The sequence below is a fragment of the Zea mays genome, chromosome 2, assembly GCF_902167145.1.
Source record: "Zea mays cultivar B73 chromosome 2, Zm-B73-REFERENCE-NAM-5.0, whole genome shotgun sequence".
Lineage (NCBI taxonomy): Eukaryota > Viridiplantae > Streptophyta > Magnoliopsida > Poales > Poaceae > Zea > Zea mays.
In genome coordinates this window covers 201,945,300-201,967,550 of record NC_050097.1, presented here as the reverse complement: position 1 = coordinate 201,967,550, position 22,251 = coordinate 201,945,300, and the positions used below count along the sequence as shown (strand labels likewise).

Below are 22,251 nucleotides of genomic sequence, written 5' to 3'. Positions count from 1 at the left end.
GTCTTCGCGGGCGAGAGCGAGGGGCGACAGTGAGTGGCGGCTTCTGATTGGTCCACGTGTGCTATAGCCTGAGGCTGTAGCCTGCTGCAGCCTGTGCACTGGAGCAGCAGGGGCGAGAGTGGAGGCGAGAGCTGACGTGGCAGGGGCGAGAGAGAGGCTGTGCACTGGACTCAGCCTCATGTCCTGAACGACTACCTTTACTGCACTGGAGGGAGTACAGGTACAGCTCACTGGGATGATCCCTGAGGCCTGAGCCTCCTGCTCTGGACGGACTGCTGCCCCGGGAAACATCCTCGAGAATATACACGCAAATCTTGTGCATTAATGGAACGGATTCGTAATCATACGTCCCTATACGTCTACGTCATTAGCCTAGCGTCCTCTGCCATCCCTAGCGTCGAGTGACACAAACCCATTGCTCGCGTTCCGTCTCGTCTGCGGACTCATCCGCAGAAGCGTAGAAAGAAGACGACAGCACACGTCTGATCGCCTCCTCCCCTCTTTTTATACCTCTTGGACTCCCGTCTAGCTTCTTCCTCCATCCGATCCTCCGACTCCGACTCGCCAGAACCAAGCCGCCACCACCAAAGCAACACCAATGGCGCCTCTCAGCCACACAGCCCCAGCCTACATCCCGACGAAGAGAGGCGCGCCATGGATCCCGCCGCCGCCAGCCTCCGGGCTTCCTACGTATATCAGCTGGATGCCCACGCCGCCGCCACGGTTCTTACCGTGGCCGCACCTGGCGCCACCTCCGCCTCCGCCGCTGCCTTGCTGGAGCGTCCCGCAGGTCCCTTGCGCCACCGCCACGGGGATGGTGCAGCGCCCGCTGGCCTGCGTTGCGAGCGCCGCCGCCGGGAACGCGAACGAGGCGGCGACGAACCAGCCGTCCCCACGCTCCGTGCTCGCGGTCACCAGCCCGCCCATCTCGCCGACGACGTCCCTCCCGACGTCGTTCCCGTACCGGCTGGCGCCCCCTGCGCCGCCGCCCACCGCAGGCCACGCCGCTCCAACGCCGCCTCCCACCGCCAAGCGGAGCGTGGCTGCCCGTCCACGGCACGGGCGACGGTCGAGCCGTGTCCGCCGCACCCGCAGCGCTCCCAAGCCTCGGCGTCTGTTCGATCCTACTTCCGAGCTTACCAGTTTCATGATCCGAAACATCCCTAACGATTTCACGTGAGTCTGCCTGCCTGCCATGTTTACTTTCTCTTCGTCGTCGCATTTGTACTAGTTGGTTTTGCTCTACCAAGTACCAATCCCGTTTTATTATTCGATGAAGATCGGTTTACTTGATTCGTTTTTTACGACGCGCGCAGGAGGGCGAGGTTGATTCATATCCTTGACCAACACTGCTCCATCGAAAACGAGAAGATCGCGCCGGGCGGGGTGAGGTCGCAATACGATTTCCTCTACCTGGTGGTAGATTTCAGGTAATTACCGGCCGATACATTTCCTCTATCTGCCTGCCATATTATACCCTTGCGTTGTTGTAAGTAATGGGCCTTCTCGTCTAGCAACGCTATCCGCGACCTTGATCTCGTTCGTTGCGTTTGACCAGGAGCCGTGCAAACAAAGGCTACGCATTTGTGAATATGACCTCGCCGGAGGCGGCCCGTCGGCTCTGGACGCACCTCCATGGACACCTGTGGGCTTTTAAGAGCAGCGCGAAGACCTGCGCAGTCGACTACGCTGATTTACAGGTGAGTCTCCGCTCACTGCCTCCGTCTTCGACCTCCCGCCGCCATGGCGCATCGGACTGACGTGCTGCATGCTTTGGCCGTTTGGATTCCTGCAGGGGCAGGACAACTTGGTCAGCCATTTTTCTGGGTCGCGCTTCGATTGCGACACAGACGAGTACCTGCCAGTGCGCTTTGAGCCTCCGCGCGACGGCACACGGCCTGCCGAGGGAGCCATGAATGTCGTTGGTCGGCGGATTACCCGTTCGCGTCCCAGTGATGAGAACTAATCCGTCGTCTCGCTGCCTGTATCCTGGCCACCCCGTTTCATATCTCGTGTTCTATCTGTTTCTGTTTAAGGGAGGAACAGATAGAACGGGAGATACGATACGATGGCTCATCTGGAGCGGATAGAATGTGAGACACGATACGGGGAGTCGTCTGACGTCTTTGCATAATCTGTCTGTGGATTGCTCTCAGTTCGTATCAATGTGCTTTCTAGCGATCTTGACTCAGAACTACTAAGTTTAGTGTTGAATCTTAGGTTGTCCGGTTATGTATGTATACTACTATATGAATTTGGTCATGTTAGGCTGTTAGTCTATGTGTGTGTTTACTTTGAGGCGTCTGAGGTTTGAGTACCGGTGTTGTTAGTGTTAGCAGGCTAAAAACCTGCTTGTTTCCCGGCATATGGATTAATTCTAGCGCTTTGATTCCTCTGCATGATGATAACAGCCTCATCTAATTGCTTGACTCCTAGTTTCCTGTGGTATGATGAATAAAAATGGTTCCTTGAATCTTGAAGGGACATGGAATATCATGTTTGTTTTACACTAGGGACTAATGGAACTTGTAATCATTGAGTGCAGACATGGACTCAGAAACGGAGCTTGTTAATTACTTGCCATCTTCAAAAAAAATCATCGATTTGGGTTCTTCAACTCTGCGGTGGTCATTTTTTTTGTATTAATAGTTGGCTTTGGTTCTTTGATAAATTTTGGTTATGATTAGGTACGTGTGAATAATTCATCTTACCTTAGTACTGAAGCTTTATGTTACTACTCTTGTTCTTGCACTCACGAGAAATAGATTGTCATAGGACCCACTTTTGGTTTCGGCAGAAGGGCAACTGGGCAACGTTCGTTGTCCGCATCATCAGAAGGGCAACGTTCGTTGCTAGGACCCACTTTTGGTTTCGGCAGATCTTCTGACGACCTCCAGTCCTCCTTGTCAGATTGGATCTTGCTCTTCTCATCTTTGAGTCTAGTTTTGTCCTATTTTTGTTTATTGATGTTTCGGCAGGTTTGGTCCAGATCTATCTTTCGGTTTCATTCACCACGCTTGTTTTATCAGTGTTGGCGGATAATGTTACATGCAGGATTCTATATTTGTGTGCTCGGTGGATCGGTTCAGTATTAACTCAAACTTAGATTCCCTTTAGAACAAAAATGGAATCCTGCACGAAAACTTAGGGCCTGTTCCAATCTCGCGAGATAAACTTTAGCAGCTTTTTTTTAAGCTACTTTTAGTCATTTGTAATCTAAACAGGAGAGCTAATGGTGGTAATTGAAGCTAAACTTTAGCACTTCAATTCATATAGCTAAAGTTTAGCAGGAAGCTAAAGTTTATCCTGTGAGATTTAGAAACGGGGCCTTAGTACCTGTGTTACTTTGGTACAGATGACCAAACCACCAGATTCAATTGAACTCCTCCCTTTATCTCTAAACAGATATTTCTAGCTCAAAAATTATCTATAAATTAATTAATTTCTAAGTGGTTAAATAGCTTTTTTGGAGTCTCATTTTATTAGTTTTTTTTGGAAGCTTTATAAGTGTTTTTTGATAATTAATAAACTGAATGAACTAGCATGGCTTCTAGTATAGTCAATGAGCTTAGTTTGGTCCAAATCAAAGATTAAGTAAAAAATACCAACCATTAAACGATAATGATGATGATAAAGAATAAGTAGCATATAGCGTGTGCTAACGCTACGCATCCTAGAAAGGGGAGATCCACAGGCGACGCCGTGAGTGAGGCGAAGAGAGGGTGGGGCAGGGGGGAGGGGGAAATGTGTGCGCGACGGGGTCGTAGAATGAGGGATGAATGATGATCCAAATAATTTTATCCATTGAGTTTGAGTGAAGAGAGAGAGTGTTATTTAGCAATATGAACTGTTGGTTTTGATGTTGTGTTAGGTATAGGTGCAATTTATTTGGTGCACGTAGTGAAGGTTATGAGTGTAGGGTAAATTTTGCAAAGTTTAAACTGATGGATTATATAGTGGTACAGATAAAATGCTAAACATTAAAAGAGAAAAATATAATAAAATTTAATTGCTCAGTGCTGCTGCAAAGTAGTTTCTTTGACACCAGTTTTGTGTTAATCAAATTTTGAGGCGTGCCTTGTCATTTTGTAGGGTACTCTTCGTAAGTAATTCACCTCCTCTAGCCATCTAGGTCCAATTAATTGGTATCAAAACTAGGGTCTCCGTTAATTTTGAGGATTAACAACCTATTGTGTAAAAGATGGCAACTAATCATGTTGGCAAGTCATCCCAGTTTGATGGGAAAAAATATGGTTATTAGAGGAAGATGATTTGTTTGAATTTGTAGTGCTTGATATAAAGAGCCTAACACAGAAAGAGGAGGAAAATCGCAATTAAATGATCATGCTCTTAATGTGGTATATAATGCTATTGTTCCAAAGATGCTTCGATCAATCCAAGACTTGAATTTGCACATGAAATATGAAAAAGCCTTAAGATTCAGACGAGGGCACACCAACGGTAAAAAGAAGCAAAACTCTATATCCTTAAGTATGAAAAATTTAATATGGTAGAATATGGTCTTCCCCACGCCACCAAAACTTTCTCCAAGTACTTATACGATGCTTTCTAATGTGCGAAAGCAAAGATATAACATCATTAGGTACTAGTCTACATTCAAAACTATGAAAAGTATCGCTTAAAACGAGCACTCCTCTAAATTTAATTGTTGCTTATTAGACCTCGCATAATGATTGGATGATCATTGGACGCATCGGAAGGAGTGGTATCGTTACCATCTGTTTCTCTACCGAAGTGTTACCAACTACTTTATGGTGATACACCTTGATTTACGATATATATTTCGCTGCAAGCATTAGACACACCAAACTTGTCGTTCAGTGCGTCTTATAATTCTTCACTAGTTGTGTATGTTATGTACAATAAGAGTGCGAATTAGTGCTTACTCCTCCTCATCAGAAGTAAAATGTTTTGGTTTTCCCTGTACGGTATGACAGTGATTCGCCATTGCCCACCACCACAAAAGATTATCTTACCACACCACGTATCTTTTATTAAAAAATGTAAAGTTCTACTACTCATCTTACCGCCTCATCGGAATTCTTGTAGGTTTATGTTTAGTTCTACTCTTTCCGTACGACGTTTTTTTAAAAAGGAAATGCGCAGAGCTTGGACTGCCAGTACCATTCCACGAAGCACCGTGCCTGCCACAAATCCCCACTACGGGCGAGCTGTTCATCTCCCTGTCACTTGTAGCACTGCTTGGGCTTGTGGATGACGACTGCCACAAACTTCAGCGGTTTCCCCTAAATTTTTCCCCCTATATCCTATTTCCATGCCACATCATCACCCTCTCTCCCCCTATATATTCACCTTCTGCAATGGTTTCCTCTATACCATCTCTCTAAATCCCACCATGCTACTAAAATATACATTGCGCTACAGCTAACTGAACTACTGGTTCTCTGCTCGGTGGCGCGGCAACCTATGGAGCGGGACGATGACGTCCATGGCAGTGCACTCGGCGACAACAGCGAGGTGGGAGGACGATTTAGCGTCACGCTTGACGGAGAGGGAGAGAGAAGCCTGCTGTGGTATTGAGGGCATTGAAGGGGGAACCGATGCAGTGTATAGGGGGATCCTGTTGCCGCTACAGAATGGGAGGGGGGAGGGAGGCGTTCACCGTTGAAGACAGTCTCAGGCAAACAAGCACTAGGGATGGGATAGTGAGCTTTTTTGTTTTTGGCGAATTTCGATTTCGTTTATTTAGCTTGCGCGAGGAAAAGAAGAAGAAGGAGGAGGTTTCTTCCGCACCAACATCACGCCATTCAGGTTTAGTCCAGGTCGCTGCCATTGGTAGTTGCGGCAAGCATGGCCTCAACGGTCACATAGGCGCCACATTGTCCAGCGTCTCGGCGATCAGGGGGGACCACAATGGAGGCGGAGATAGAGGTGGTAACGGGCCATTTAATTTAGCCTAGCAAATTTAAGGATCGAGTCAAGTTAGGGCCGGATCATAAAACAATACAATTTTGAACTAACAAAATTAAGGGCTTTGTTGATTTGTGAAGCAAGTATTAGGGTCATGATCCATTACCACCTCTAGGCGGAGACCGGAGCGGAGCATGAGCTAGGAAGAAGCCCCATGCATGGATCGAGAGCAGCTTACGCGGATGTGGCATAAGCACACGCTAGGAGGTCATGGCCTCATCGCCATGCGTTCGTCCTCATGCCATATCGCGCGTACACCGCCGCATCGTGCGCGTACCGCGACGCTGCGATGGCGCGCGCCACCACTCGGTCGACGCCATGAGCTACTCCAAGGTCCTGACATGCTCGCGCGCGACTACCTAGCTTGGGGGGGGGGGGGGGGGGGGGGCAACGCAGCGGCCAGCCCTGGTGTGCAGGTGGCGGCGTACGTGGACCTGACCTGTAGCACTTTTTAAAGTTGATGACGCTATACAACGCATCCATTAAAAGTTAATGAAACTCTCGCTAAAATTTGAAGATATGAGCACGTATGTTTTTGTTTGAAGGTGCGGCTTGAATGTGGGAGTGGGACCTACACCTGTTTACGAGCCCACGTCCCACCAATTATGGCCTGTAAGCATGCCCGCGGTCGGTCAGTCCCAGTGGACAACAAGTTACTGTGCCGGATGGCAGACTGCATGCCTGCAACCACTCGACTGCACCCTGGTGTACAGCTCCCACTGCAGTACTGCACCATGCCGCGTGCGCATGGCGTTGCTGCCGCGGCAGCGACCTGACGCAGGACTTGTCTTGCAGGGTTCGGCCTCCACCAGCTGCTAGGCAGCTAGTGGCACACAGTGCTGGGGTGTACGTAGGAACTGTTGCTGGGCTAGGACAACACCGCAACACGTGCGCAGCATTGTGTGCCATTCCCTTGGATTTAATCTGTACAGTTTAGACCCTGTTTCACAACAAAGTTTTTGGAAACCATGGTTTTTGAAATACTACGGTATAATTTAGTCATGACAATACCACAGTTTAAAATACTACAGTTTTAAAATACCACAGTATTGGATATATAAATGTGTTTGGAAGCAAAGTATTTTTTTTGCACGCGTTAGAGATGCGCGCGCTGCGTTTTACACAGAAAACTGAGATATAAACCTAAGTTTAGAATACTTTAAAAAAACTGCAGTATTTATAATACTTTAGGGCCTATTTGAGAATGTAGTTTTGAAATAATGTAGTTTGAGATACCATAATTTACAATTGTATACGACATAAATACTACGGTATTGCTTTACCACAGTAAAACTACAGTATTGCTTAAAACCGAGATCTGTTTGATTCTATTGGAAAAACAAAGTATATGTAGAGAAAAGAGAAGAAAACTGAGGTCCTGAGTAGAGTTTCAAAAACTCCAAAAATACCATAGTTTTGGGTAAACCATTGTCGGGGACCATAATTAGGGGTACCCTCAAGGCGCCTAATTCTCAGCTGGTAACCCCCATCAGCATAAAGCTGCAAAGGCCTGATGGGTACGATTAAGTCAGGGATCAGTCCACACGAGTGACTCGATCACGCTTCACCCGAGCCTAGCCTCGGCCAAGGGCAGCCGACCTCGAGAGACTTCCGTCTCGCCCGAGGCCCCCTTTTTATGGCGGACACATCACCGGCTCGCCCGAGGCCTTGGCTTCGCTCAGAAGCAACCCTGACTAAATCGCCACACCGACTGACCAAATTGCAGGGGCATTTAACGCAAAGGTGGCCTGACACCTTCATCCTGACACGCGCCCCCGGCAGAGCCGAAGTGACCGCCGTCACTCCACCGCTCCACTGGCCAGTCTGACAGAAGGACAGCGCCGCCTGCGCCACTCCGACTGCAGTGCCACTCGACAGAGTGAGTCTGACAGGCAGTCAGGCCTTGCCAAAGGCGCCACGGCGAACTCCGCCCCGCCCGACCCCAGGGCTCGGACTCGGGCTAAGACCCGGAAGACGGCGAACTCCGCTCCGCCCGACCCCAGGGCTCGGACTCGGGCTAAGACCCGGAAGACGGCGAACTCCGCTCCGCCCGACCCCAGGGCTCGGACTCGGGCTAAGACCCGGAAGACGGCGAACTCCGCTCCGCCCGACCCCAGGGCTCGGACTCGGGCTAAGACCCGGAAGACGGCGAACTCCGCTCCGCCCGACCCCAGGGCTCGGACTCGGGCCAAGACCCGGAAGACGACGAAACTCCGCTTCGCCCGACCCCAGGGCTCGGACCCGGGCTAAGACCTGGAAGACGACGAAACTCCGCCTCGCCCGACCCCAGGGCTCGGACTCCGCCCTGGCCTCGGCCGAACGACTTCCGCCTCGCCCGACCCCATGGCTCGGGCTCGGCCACGGCAACGGAAGGCAGACTCAACCTCGGCTTCGGAGGAACCCCCACGTCGCCCTGCCTAGGGCACAGACCGCCACGTCAACAGGAAGCGCCATCATCATCCTACCCCGAATCGACTCGGGTCACGGAGAACAAGACCGGCGTCCCATCCGGCCAGCTCCGCCGGAGGGGCAATGATGGCGCTCCACAAGCTCTATGACGACGGCGGCCCCCAGCTCTCTTACGGAAGCAGGACGACGTCAGCAGGGACTCGACCGCTCCAACAGCTGTCCCTCCACCAGGCTCCGCCGCACCTCCGATAGCCACGACATCACGCCAGCAGGGTGCCCAGATCTCTCCGGCTGCCACATTGGCATGTACCTAGGGCGCTAGCTCTCCCTCCGCTAGACACGTAGCACTCTGCTACACCCCCATTGTACACCTGGATCCTCTCCTTACGACTATAAAAGGGAGGACCAGGGCCTTCTTAGAGAAGGTTGGCCGCGCGGGACCGAGGACGGGACAGGCGCTCTCTTGGGGCCGCTCGCTTCCCTCACCCGCGTGGACGCTTGTAACCCCCCTACTGCAAGCGCACCCGACCTGGGCGCGGGACGAACACGAAGGCCGCGGGACTTCCACCTCTCTCACGCTCGACTCCGGCCACCTCGCCTCTCCCCCCTTCGCGCTCGCCCACGCGCTCGACCCATCTGGGCTGGGGCACGCAGCACACTCACTCGTCGGCTTAGGGACCCCCCTGTCTCGAAACGCCGACAACCATGGTATTTAAAACTGAGTTTTGACTATACAATCCAAACAACTTTTGAGCTCAAATACTATAGTATCATCAAATACCATAGTATTGTTTCAAAACTGCAAAAATACTATAATTCCAAACAGGGCTTTAGTTTTGAAAACAAAGATTTTAGCTGGCTTGCCAAACACCTTTTGGTATATAATATTACAGTTTTTTAGAATACTGCAGTATTCTTCTAAAACTTTAAAAAAACTTCACTCCCAAACACCCCTTATATGTTTTTGCCTCTATTATTAATTACAGCCGCAGTTATCTAAACAGCCGTCTTTACAACTTATAATGCTTTAATCTGAAGTCTCTCCAGTACCCCCAACTACACCACGCCCATTACTACTCTTAACTTAGGGGATGTATTTCTTGTCAGCATCGATCCTTATTATTATTATTATTATTATTATTATTATTATTATTATTATTATTATTATTATTGTTATTATTATTATTATTATTATTATTATTATTATTATTATTATTATTATTATTATTAATATTATTATTTTCTCAACGATTTGTCACTACTTTGCACGGTGCTTTGCACTAAAACAACTATTGTGTTTCAGTATAGAAAACAATAGTTTTGAACAGGACCTTATAGAAAAACAACTATTATGTTTCCGAACCATGACGGTCCTATTGTGTTTTTAACTCTAAATTACCCAACTTGCTTAGAATAAGAGGCTTTGCTGCTGCTGCTCCATCATCTACTAAGGCCCTGTTTCAATCCCACTAGATAAACTTTAGCAGTTTTTTTAGCTACTTTTAGCAATCTAGTCTTATTGTGTGATAAAATTTAGCACATATTATCTCATAAGCTATTCAAGGGGGTGCTAAAAGTAGCTAAACGTGGACCAGTGAACCCTATTTTCCACTCATACCCTCCAACCTCATTCTCTCTCTCCGCATTAGGGTCATATGTGTCTTTTTATTTTAATGTGCTAAACTTTATTAGAGTAGTCCAAACATTCTAAGGAACTAAACTTTATCACTTCAATTTATATGGCTAAAGTTTAGTAGGAAGCTAAAATTTGTACCGTGAGATTGAAACAGGCCTAAGTCATCAACTCATCATATCTGATCAATGGAGCTTGTGCGCAATGCACCGCCTGAGGACGAGTGGAACAGGTTGTTGAATAATTAGACAAATTCCAGTTTAAATTCCGAATATAAATCATGACCAAATCAGAAGAACTGAACTAACAAGTCAAATCAGATGATGCGTACTGATTAGACTTACTGATAGATGGCACGCGCCGGAATCAGCAGGGTCGACGATGTCGAAGTAGCGAAATCAGCAGGGTCGACGAGGTCAGCAGATCACGAGCAGTCGCGTGAAGACGCTTCCCAAAAACCTTATTCGCCCTCTCCCGGTGCAGGATCTAGAAGACGAAGGGTTCCGGAGACCTGCTCTTCTGATCGCAGATGCACCTCTGCGGTCGGGACGAAGGGAACTAAAAGGCGGCTCAGATATGAAGAGAGGCGAAAGCGAACTTGGATCTGGGATGATTTGGAGGCTGGCTGCCGGGCTCCTTTTATAGGGCCAAGTCCGCGACCCCCGTGCTTATCCGTCCACGAAAATCTCGCAATCAGTTGAGATTTTATAGCGATCGGTTAGGATAAGCGTAACAGCCAAGAAACCAAAAAATCAAACGGCAAAAGGTAGCCGCGCCCCCGCAAGGCGAGGGGTCGGATTTCGACGGACCATTCACGCGCATGTCGTGCGCCCGCGCCCTTCGCCCCGGCCAGGCAAGCGAGCGCGCGCGCGTGGCTCTCCACACTCTCTCCTCTCATCCATGACTTGGTGAGTGAGTGTGGCTTCCATATTTAAGCTAGCTCTACTCCACTAGAGCTAGCAATATGGTGCTAATGGTTCCACCTATCCTCTAGCCATCCTCTTGTATGGGCTTGAGATTTTCTGGGATTTTTTTGAATATCTTAATTGGGCCAAGCCCATAAATCCTAACACAGGTGTCGCTTGACAGGCTTACTTATGGTAGGAAAAGGAGACGTTTCGCCAGATGGTCTTTATGCCATTATTAACAAGAGAGTGGAGAAAGTTTTCATTCGTATGGAGAGATACGCAGACATCTGGATGTTACAGGGAGAAGGGCCTCGTCTTGAGCATAACACTGACATATGTTCTTCCATACTCTTTCTGTTCTGCATGAAGGGTCTGTTTGGGAATACAATTTTAAAATACTTTAGTTTTGAGATATCATAGTTTACAATTGTACATGACATAAATACTACGGTATCGTTTTATCACAGTAAAACTACAGTATTGCTCAAAACCGAGATCTGTTTGGTTTTATTGGAAAAATAAAGTATATGTAGAGAGAAGAGAAGAAAACTGAGGTCCTGAGTGGAGTTTCGAAAACTCTAAAAATACCACAGTTTTGGGTAAACCACGGTATTTAAAACTGAGTTTTGACTGTAAAAACCAAACACATTTTGAGCTCCAATACTATAGTATCATTAAATACCATAATATTGTTTCAAAACCGCAAAAATACTACAATTCTAAACAGGGCCGAAGTTGGTTCTTACCGGCGACGCATACTGGTTGAGTATCTAAAAGAGATTCAGGCTAGAAGCCTAGAGCAGGGGAAATTGTCCAAGTGTTTCAAGGACCAAAGGTATAAAGTCTTACATGTTTTTCCTGCTCGCGCGTAGTCTTATGGACCAATGGCTTAATTTTGCTGTTGTGCTGTTGTTTAGCAGAGACTCAATAGGAGGAGGTACGTTTCCGCATTTTGCAGAGAACCCAGAAGCATTCGACTCTATTCTCTCGGCGTTGAACAGCTTTCGTCTTTTCAGTTTCAGAAATGTCTAATGCTGGACCTGATCAGTGATCCGTGGCCACACAAAGAGAGCACTGGAAATGGAGAGAAGAGATAAACCGTAAAACTCTTCAACAGATCGTGCATACGGTGATGTAAAACACCGTTTTGTACTGTAGGTAGCACCGTTTTCAGAGTCAAAAACATTTACAGCAAATCGCCTTTCCTTACTTTCGTCATTGCCCATTTTAAGTTTCCGAAGCTAAGAATTCGTCACACACGCCGCTACCAATTCTTAGGTACCTTCGTGCCTGTTGTGGTATATCGTATATGCTAGATTGAACAAGAAGAAGTTATGGTCTATTACAAACACAAAAGATTCAGTTTTGCTCATCTTAATCAGTGGTCGAATTCTAGCCAAAGAACCCCAACCAATCACCAATGCCATTAGAATCGGAACAAATTAGCAGGTTACATCTTGTCCGTCTCACCATCACCGGTCCGGTGGTGAGCGAAAGGTAACACACAGCACCACACAAACACGAACTAACTAGCTCATGAATTGGCGTAGAACCTGCCGACCATCGTGCGAACCACCAGAGGGATCCTCACGGCGTGCACGCCGTCCTCCCACGTCAGGCTGCCGAAGGTGTATCTCCCTTGCACCTTCACCAGCTTGGCCCGGAACGTCACCTTGAACGCCAGCCTCCTCACGGTCGAGTTGAAGGCCAGGAGCGAGGGGCGCACGGAGACGTCCACCCCTGGAGGAGCTTCCACGCGAGCCCTGTACTCCGACAATGCCGAGCCGACGTTGGTGACCGTTCTTGACACGGTAAGCCTGCCCCTCAGCTCGGGGACGGCGATGGATGGCAGGTTGAGGTCCAGCTGCGTCTTGGGCGCGTGCTGGCAGGTCTCAGTCTCACGCTGCTGAGCCACGGAGCTGATGGCCGAGACGTTGTAGCCCATGGAGCAAAGGAAGCGCACGTAGTCAGACGCCCCCATGTCGTACACGAGACCGGGGTACGCAGCTCGGTTCGGATCCACGTGACCACCTCCGTAGTCGAACGGGTTCGCCTGGCTGTACGGTGCTGCCTCGGACACGATCCCAAACCCATACGTGTCGTGGACGCTGGCTGCAAAGGCAAGGCGCTAGGCGCTGGCTTGTTTAGGCCTCAAGACTTGTTTTGCTTAGAGAGAAAAAAAATAGTAGTAGATGGCCGCGTTACCTGTTGTGACAAGCGCTGATTTTACTGCAGCAGGACTCCAGTTGGGATGCAGTGATCTGAGGAGAGCAACGACTCCTGAGATGTGCGGGCAGGACATGGAGGTTCCTGAATCGATCTTGAAGCTCACGGATCCAATGGCTGATGATACGGCGGCGGCGGGAGTCCATGCGGCCAAAATGTTGACGCCTGGAGCAGCGATGTCTGGCTGCACAAGAAGGTGCAGGTATTTTTTTTTTCAGCCAACTACTAGGACAGCAGGCACTAATGCAGAAGTTTTGATCAGCTGTTGAACCGGAGGATATATATATATATTTTTTTACCTTCAGAACAGAGGGGGACAGAGAACTTGGACCCCGAGACGAGAAATACGCGACTTCTGGGCCGATCACTTCTCCAAGAACTGTTTTTGCTGAGCCAAACTGAACTGTTGGGTTTCTGTGTGTGGAAACTTGAAATCAGTGGCGAGTTGCCGAGAGCAACAGCATGTTGAAACGGCACTGTATGCATATACCTCATGCTAGTAGTGTACGCGAGTATAACTGTTCCAACTTGGTAGTCTACTTGAACACATGGAACATCGAATGAAGACGCGATGTCCTTAGTTAAGAACTGGGCGAAGATGACACCGACGCCACGAGCTTTCCTGACGGTCTCCACCGCCACCGAAGCTGATCTCTGAGCCCTTGTTTGGAAGCAAAGCACCACCTTTCCCTTCGCTAGAGTAGAATTCAGGGATCCTGCAGTGCAGCTTCTGCAAAGACGTGAGCCGGTTTGGAATTCGAACTGAAAGTCTGATCGGGAGACGCTGAGCACGACAAAAAAAAAGTTTACCTTGCATCTGTATCGTCTGCGTCGTTAGATGCAATGTCTTCAGCGTAGACTAGGCTCATGCTTCTTCCAGGATGCGCTCCAGAGTAGAGCGTTTGACCCTGCACCGTCGGAGACATCTCAGAATGCGAACAACTGAGCACGGATATTTTGCATACGAGCTTTGCATTACAACAACGACCTCAAGCCAAAAAAAAAAAATATATCAGATGGAACTCTTACCGCGTAGGTGCTATTGTTGCCGAGGGCGATCTTTGCGAGGAAAGTCCTGTCAATGGTGCCGGCAGCGACGGTCACGATCCACGGCGCCGAGTTGATCACCGTCTCCGAATAAGGCCCGGAGTTCCCTGCGGAGCAGACCACGGCGATCCCTCTCGCGACAGCGTGGAAGGATCCGATGGACAGGACATCGTCGACGTATGCAGGGAGCGGTGGTGCCTGGCCCAGGGACACCGAGAGCACGTCGACGCCGTCATGTATGGCGTCGTCAAAGGCAGCGAGGATGTCCGCGGAGGTGCAGTCTCCGGTGGCCCAGCACACCTTGTAGACCGCCAGCCTTGCCCTGGGCGCCCCTCCCCTCGCGACGCCGCTGGCGAGGCCCCTGAAGCTCGCGTCGGCTACCGGAGCGCCGGCGGCAGTGGAGGCCGTGTGCGTGCCGTGCCCGACGGCGTCTCTCGCGGACATGAACTCGTAGATGTCGGTGGTGTTCATCTTCCCGTACTCGGCTTCGTAGCCTCTGATGTACCACTTCGCGCCTATTATTTTCCTATCCTATCATGAATTTGAAGTCACTACCAGGACAACCACCAGCACAAATTCCTCCTCATTTACGATAGCTATAAAATCTTTTGCAGGCAAGACCTGTTGCAGTTGGAAGCATTGAACCTGTCCCCGGCGACGCATCGCCCTTTCCACCGCCGTGGAACCTCGCCGATGCCGTCGTCTCTAAAGCTGGCCGACTCTGGCCATATTCCTGCAAAGTGCGAGCCACCAGGATACCTCAGACTTCGAACTGAAATGTCAGTCCTAATCCCAGCTGTTACTAAAAGAAAGAAAGAAAAAAAATGAAGGGAAATCGCCTCACCAGTGTCTAGCACACCAATAATGGAATCCTCACCGAGTCTACTGTTTGAGAGGATTCCAGCCGAGTGCGACGGACTCATCACTCGCATGAAGTCCCAGCTCCTGGTGGTGTGCAGGTCAAGAACACGGTTCCGCACCACTCGCACAACCCCAGGCGAATCTTCGATGCCGCCGTTCAAAATTGAGCCAGAACACACAGGAGAGCAGGCAGCAGCAGGGGTTTCGTCAACATCACAGTATCAAACACACACGGAAGCGGAAGGTCCAACCAGAGAGCAAGAGACAAGTGAAGTTTGAGGAGCTCACCGGCGAGCCGCGCCGCCTGGCTGTCCGTTAGCGTGGCGGCGAACCCGGAGAAGCCGTGCCTGTAGCTGTAAAGGATGGCGTCCCTGGCCGCCTGCTCGCTGCAGAGCCCGACACCGTGACACTGACTCGTTAGGGGCGCGCGGGCATCGTAGATAGGCAATCGCCAGGCTTTGGACCAATGCAAGATAACGAGTGGCGGCGGCGGCCTCTCACCTGCCAAGGAGGGCGGCGAGCATGCCGTGGTGCGCGTCCCGGACCAGAGCCGGGCGCAGCTCGGGGCTCCTCTCTCCCATGTACGCAATGTACACCTGCAGGAAACGGGACCGCGTCATTCAAGCAAGAGCCAAGGCAAGAACCGCTCGTGGTCGTTGTGGATCGGGAAGCTGAGCCACCAGGACTCAGTTCAGGGTCGCTCACATTGCTGCAAGAAGAGGGGCCGAGCTGGAGCAGCAGCAGGAAGAAAAGGCCCAGCAGGGCCGCCATGGCCACCGCCACCAGGCTCCAGGTGCGAGCGAGGTAGCTTAGCTAGCAGGTCGCCGGCAGCTCAGAGCAAGACGAAGCTGACGCGGGTGGGACGGGAAACGGACCGGGTGGAGTGGTTTGAGGGGGGAGCTAAACTAGACTACAGTGTATAGGAACAAGGCTGCTCGCTTTCTCGGCTGTCTGGCTGGATTGGATTCAAACACCGCACTGTTGCAGCGCGGATAGGTTTGTTTAACTCTCTGTTCTTCCCCGTCCTGACGCAGCGACGTGCCAGTCGTCGGTCGCCCTCTGTTTCTTTTAATGGAGATGCTGGCTCAGTGACTGACTGACTGGTGTCGTCGACGTCGACCCCGTCCATCCTTCTCCTCTGGCTGCAAAGCAAAATGTTCTCTTCTCTGCGTGCGCGCGCGCACCCCCGGTGTGGTCGTGTACTCGTGTGGTGTTGGCTTGGGCCAAATGCGTCGTGCTCGTCGCCAGAACGCCGAGTGCACCCAAGCTTACGCGGTGCGGCGGCTGCGGGGGTGCCGTGGCCCCGGCCCCGGCCCCGGCCCCGCCCGTGGTGGAGGGTTTCGGTCCCTTCTCGCGTTGCTTTCTCTCCGCATTTTCGTGATGGGTGGATCAGTGGATGGAAGGAAAAAATTTGACTACCACAAACAAGAGGTTGCGGCGAACGTTGCGTTAGGCTCGCGGGCACCTACCCCGTCCCCGAGCACAAGCACTTGCTAAAATAAAATGGTGTTCCAGTGTGTGGGCCGTCTATCTTGCTTTTGCAAGTTAATTTCGGGCTTTTCTTGGGATCTCGCTTCGCTTCCCTTCCCTTTGAGTGCGGAGACGTGCCCGACAGGTACATGGAATCTCTCGTCTCGACACATGGACGGGTTATAGGATCCTTGCTTCGTGGGCGTCGGACCACACGTGTGATGATTGCCAAACTGGATGAAGAGGTTTTGCATAAGATACTATATATACTTCCTAGCTAGGCAGTGAGTAGACCGACCATTGGTCCCAGGAAAGGATAAAATAGAAACATTCCAGTGTAGATCTGGTGACATCGGATCGAGTAAACAAAATAAGCGGAGACGCAGCACCAACCACAGAGACAACCAGTTGACCGAGCAGTGTGGACTTTAACACGAGTGGCCGGAGTGGGTGCCTCTTTCACCTTTTGATTAAAAAAATAGATAATGGCCGGGCATGCTGCTTTTATGCTTTGGAACTTTTACAGCAGCACACGTCGCTAGATTTCGTCCGCCTTTTCAACGTTCAAACCCCAGGCAGTAGTGGATGCCAATGCCATGCGTTTGGAACTTTGGATGAGTGGCAGCAGGCTTACTGAGCGGCAGGCGGCAGTGGGGGTGCAGCCTCGCAGGGCAGGAGCCGCCGCCCCACGTCCCCTCGTTCGCCACACAAGGGTTTGACCGTTTGAGAGGAGATGTTCACCATTCGCCAGGGACCGGCTGCTTTCCTCCGTGAAAAGTAGTTTGCACCTTTTGTACTGTACAAATCATCTGAGAAAAGTTGGTTGCAGCGGTTTTTTGCTCTCTCTCTCTCTCTGTGTGTGTTTCCAGCGAGCCTCAAGTACAGAATGGCAGCGTCAATGGAGGCGGTACCAGTGCATAGCCTAGCCTGCTTCAGGTCAATGCTCAGATTAATGCCTCATGAATGAACAGAACACTTTTCAGAGTAGCATGACACCAGCCAGAGCACCCGCCACCACCCGCTGCTTTCAGTTGTACTCCACATCCACATTAAGTCATTAAGGTGTTAGTAGATTTGGATGATCTAAGACTGAACTATTGTTTATCCCTGGTCAAGACAATAGACATAGGAGAAAACAAGACCAGGTCTGGGTCGTGGATCTGGCAGCACAGACGACCATTCAACCGTGGGATCTGGCAGCACAGACGACCATTCAACCGTCAGCGCATTCAACTGATCACTGGGCCAGGAGCAGGTTAACCATTTCGTTCTTTTTTTACACACTAGTATTTGACGTGCGCCCTGCGCGTAAAAAGAATTTGTAATATTAGTGACAACAATATTATGTACATAAATATTTTATAATATAAGTGATAATTCAGCAAGCTATTCATATGTGTTACAAAAAGATAGATCAATAGTTGGTTCTAGAGCAAACAAAACTATCTAAAACACAGTTAGGTCAATTATGACAAGAGCTAGTTCTGCACGCTTGTTTCGACGACTAAAATTAGGTATATTTACACAAATTGTCTTAAGAAGACTGAATAGACATATACATAATTATCTGGGCATATAAAAATAAACATCCTACAACTTCGAAGACTATTAACGGTAGAATCAGCCGGGAGTGATGCAAGATTTGGCAACATTGAAGATGAACAACACTATATAATCATATAAACATCAAAACCACACCTACAACATTCAATTAAACATTACGTACGTAGAAGCACAAATAAAATACATATAGAAACGTTGACCCTGGAGGGCATATTTGGTGTTGTTTTAGTCTTCAAACCTAATATGGTTCCAGACTCCAAATCAATGTAGCAAGCATACTACATTCCATAACAGATGCATACAAGGTCATAAAATTGAATTTGCATGAAGCTACCAAAGGTCAAATAACATAGACTTATATGCAAATTGGGAATGGAATGTTAGCTGATAAAGTTAAACATGTTTGCACTTAGTGTACATATGTCAGTCAGTATATTGCATAGCATGGAGTAACCAAATGTCAAACACAGAGACTTATAAGTTGGGAATAGAATGTTAGCTGATAGGAGTTGAACATGTTTGCACTTACTGCACATATGGCGGTCAGTATATTACATCGCATACCTTTCCTTAAAAGCAATTTCATCAAATTGTCGTGCTACATAGGAATTAAGACTGGCTTCCTGTACGAGATATCTCAGCGGCATTCTATCGAGCACATGGTATATAACTTTTGTAGAGTCGTTCACATAATCACATCCAGTTGCAACAACACAGGAGAAGGAACTGCCGAGAACATCAAATCTGTGCAGAAACCAAAACCTATACCATACATCCATACATGTGCTATCTCGAGGCTCTAATAAGAAAATAGATCTTCATATCCATCAATATTCAATACCAATGAATGAAGAGAATACATCGCCCCTGTTGCGAGCAGCACGCGATGCGTCTGCCTGCGCTGTCTAACATTCTCAAGTCTGCCTGCGCTGTCTAACATTCTCAACCGAGAAACCGTGTATTTTCATCGAGAAATGCTGTTTCTCGAATTTTCAGTCAAAATTCAACCAATATCATCGTCTTCCGATTACACCAAACGAAATCTGATTTTCCGCTTCAAACAAGCAGCAAGTTAAATTGCATGTACATATGCAGCCCTAAATTACAAGATTATGCAAGTAAAGCGAGTGAAGTTGGAATCCTGGAAGGCTCCATTTGCATAATCAGTGACGGAGCTGGGGCTGCTGTGCTTCGTTCTGGGACTACAATACAAGAGTAGGGGTCGATTCAGGTAGTACTTGTGTAAGGTTTCCAGTAGCAGCAAGGCATTTCTTCAGCTCTCAACCTTGAGCATAGATGATATACCTCAGCAAGTCGGCATGGCTACTACTTTGGTGGGCGACGATCGTGGTACAATATGTCATGAATATTTTCCTTGATATAATTGGCCGTTTTGTTTAGATTCTTCGCGACCCCTGAAGCGACCAGTCCAGCACTCTTCTTAAACCTGTGCCATCCGTATACATCAGCAAGGCAATATATCCTAGTGGGGGCTGGGGACAGAGAAAAGCTATGGACAGTAACTTTCCTCTCCAAGAATTCCTGCCTCGACAAGTTCGCAGGTCTCTGTTGTCCTTGTTGGTGAGAGCGGGTGGTAGCTGCTGCTAAAGGAAACATGAAACGTGCTCAGTAGGAACAAATAGTTCCATCTTTAGAAGAGGATGGAGCAATAGATATAACATCAACAGAAGACTTCACATACCATCCTTTGTAACATGTGCTGGAGCTTGTTCAGCTGCGGATGGTTTTCTCTCGACCAATCTGCTGTCCACCAATAACTGCAGGGACATTTCTCACTCCTATTAGGACTGCACATAAGCTTATCATATGATAAGCTTCAACAAATATAAAACGTATGGTACACCTATTAGTTAATCTTAAAATTTATACGTGCTATTAGGAGGTAGAAAGTTCATTCATTGCATTCAAAGAGCACAGCATTCTCAAGAACAGAATCTGACAACAAAGCATATGTACCCCCTCAGTTCTTTTTTATCTGTCGCAATTTAGTTTAAAAATGAACTAGCGGGCGACAAATATTCGACACCGGAGGTAGTAGTTTTTTTTTGTTACCATTCATTCATATTCAGTGGGATTGAACCAAAGGATTCACATAAGTCATATCTGCTGATGAATCTTTTCAGGGTGATTAGGAATCAAAGCAGTGATTCTTTGTAGTGCACGAGGCAGTCAAAAGGTGAAACCAAATTACAGGGTTAGATCAGAACTGTTTTTTTTTTCATATGGTGATGATGGTGCTGGTGGTAAGAAGGAAACACTCAAAAGAAGGTCAAGATTCAACAAAAAGGTGTGGTAAGAAAAAAGAAACTTTCAAAGCAATAGCAAACATAAGGGCAACAGTAATGGAACACCTCTCCTGCTAGGAGGGTAACAAAATTTGTCTACCCTTGTAGTTGTAGGGTTGTATATGCACTAGCATTATCACGCATCTGTGTAGTTAATCACGGAATTACTGTTCATAAACCTTTATAAGCTATAAATCCTGTTCTTACATGAGTTATATGGCCTGCTGATTTGTCAGAATGTTGGCAAAACCTTGCATGAAGGGAAGGATGCAAGATACTCACTGGTCATGATTTTGGTATACTACAACAAAATCTGAGGAAATTCGTGACCCTGTACTATGTTCTAATCACACACTACATATACTGTGCTATGTTTCCTAGATATGAGAAACAAATGAGAAATTCTGGTATACTACAACAAAATCTGAAGAAATTCCTGGCCTGTACTATGTTCCAATCACTCACTAGTCACCACATATGGCCATATGCTGTGCTATCTTTCCTAGATATGAAATTTAACAGAAACAAATGAGATACACCGACACACGTGCTGGCAGCAGCATTGGGCCCTTGGCCAAAAAAGAAAAAGAAAAGGAAAATATGCTAAGTTCAGAGATTCTCAGATTGTGAAAGGAGAGGAAAACCAACCTCGAGGCCCCTGCAATACGGCAACAACGTCTTGCCCTCGCCCTCACCACCTTGGCCGTCCCTGTTCACGAATATGGAGTAACCCGCGCACCCGTACCTGAACCGCCTGAGATCATGCCCCTGCGCTGTCGCGTCCTCCTTAGGCTCATCCACCACGTAGTTAGGAACTAACACACCAAATCATCAATAGCCTCATGAGATCTTCGGGTCAGGCGTAACTCAAGTCAGACTTCTTTTTTTCTTTCAACTTTCAAAGAAATAAATTCGCATACAAAAGCAAACAACTTTGTGGATTCGGCTGCAAATATCAATCAAACAGACTGCAGAGCTCCGGCGTATCGGGTTAGGGTTTGTGACCTTGGGGGATGGAACGGGGGATCCCAACGCAGATTGGGTTGTAGCCGCGGGACTTGAGCACTGACGAGTAGTAAAGGCAGCCCTTGCACGACTTCCCCTTCCGCGGCGGAGCCGTACCAGAGGTACCTCCGGAAGCCGCGGCGCCGGACACCGATGATGCCCCCACTACCATCCCACTTTCCCCCTCGCTCCTGTACCTCCGTGTCTGTCCGGCGGGTGACGGCGAAATTAGCTATCGAAGCGAGAGAGAGAAACTGTCCAGGCATACACCAGCAAACGGAATATTTAGGGTCTATTTGGTTGGGTTGTGGCCGTGAAAAAAGTTGCTGTAGGCTGTGAGCTGTGGAAAAAGCTGCTGTAGGCTGTAAGCTGTTAAAAAGCTAAAAATCGTTTGGTGGAAAATACTAAAAGTCGTTAAAAATTCTTCGATATATGTTTTTATAGTTTCATCCGAAAAGCCACTAAAAGCAGGTCCAGGGGTGCTTTCAGATTTGCACTATGAGAAAGTCGGCTTTTAGAAAAAACTGCTTCCTAGATCCAGCCCTTTGGTTGGCTTTTGGCTTTTAGGGGGGCAAAAGCCAAAGCCAAAAGTCAAACTAAACACACCCTTAAGTATTTAGCGTGCGTTTGTTTCCCATTACTAAATTTTAAATTTCAGTCACATCAAATATTTGATACTAATCAGAAATGTTAAATATAGTCTAATGACAAAATTAACTATATAGATGAGACTAAAGGACAAGACAAACTTATTAAACATAATTATTTTGTGATTCCTACGTGTGATGCTGCAGTAACTGTTTGATAATCATAGATTAATTAGAGTTAATAAATTTATCTCCTCATTTTCTTTATCTATGTATTTAGTTTT

At 48.2% G+C, this 22,251-nt stretch overlaps 3 protein-coding genes across 7 annotated transcripts; 1 reads left to right on the top strand and 2 right to left on the bottom strand.

The window, feature by feature from the left end:
* The first annotated feature begins 539 nt into the window (after positions 1–539).
* On the top strand, positions 540–2,418 carry LOC100285052 (uncharacterized). Its single transcript, NM_001157947.3, has 4 exons — positions 540–1,176; positions 1,317–1,430; positions 1,559–1,700; positions 1,796–2,418. The coding sequence occupies exons 1-4, from the start codon at positions 599–601 to the stop codon at positions 1,964–1,966; spliced, it is 1,005 nt and encodes a 334-aa protein (NP_001151419.2). The 5' UTR covers positions 540–598; the 3' UTR covers positions 1,967–2,418.
* Positions 2,419–12,297: 9,879 nt separating this feature from the next.
* LOC100383258 (putative subtilase family protein) lies at positions 12,298–16,203 on the bottom strand. Of its 2 annotated transcripts, none has more exon segments than NM_001175919.1 (11): positions 12,298–13,014; positions 13,108–13,312; positions 13,428–13,542; positions 13,619–13,858; positions 13,939–14,036; positions 14,158–14,701; positions 14,797–14,908; positions 15,020–15,178; positions 15,325–15,422; positions 15,538–15,632; positions 15,742–16,055. In NM_001175919.1, coding segments are annotated over 11 exon segments (2,310 nt in total). In that variant the 5' UTR covers positions 15,808–16,055; the 3' UTR covers positions 12,298–12,436.
* A 2,669-nt stretch (positions 16,204–18,872) lies between these two features.
* Positions 18,873–21,663, bottom strand: LOC103647612 (uncharacterized). Of its 4 annotated transcripts, none has more exons than XM_008672121.2 (6): positions 21,381–21,663; positions 21,024–21,190; positions 19,772–19,847; positions 19,598–19,670; positions 19,375–19,516; positions 18,873–19,271 (listed from the first exon to the last, which is right to left on the bottom strand). In XM_008672121.2, the coding sequence occupies exons 1-5, from the start codon at positions 21,550–21,552 to the stop codon at positions 19,396–19,398; spliced, it is 609 nt and encodes a 202-aa protein (XP_008670343.1). In that variant the 5' UTR covers positions 21,553–21,663; the 3' UTR covers positions 18,873–19,271; positions 19,375–19,395. The 4 variants fall into 4 exon arrangements, with proteins under 4 accessions (XP_008670343.1, XP_035821328.1, XP_008670342.1 ...); XM_035965435.1 differs by having other exon boundaries at positions 19,598–19,673; positions 21,381–21,641; XM_008672120.2 differs by having other exon boundaries at positions 18,873–19,516.
* Positions 21,664–22,251: the final 588 nt, after the last annotated feature.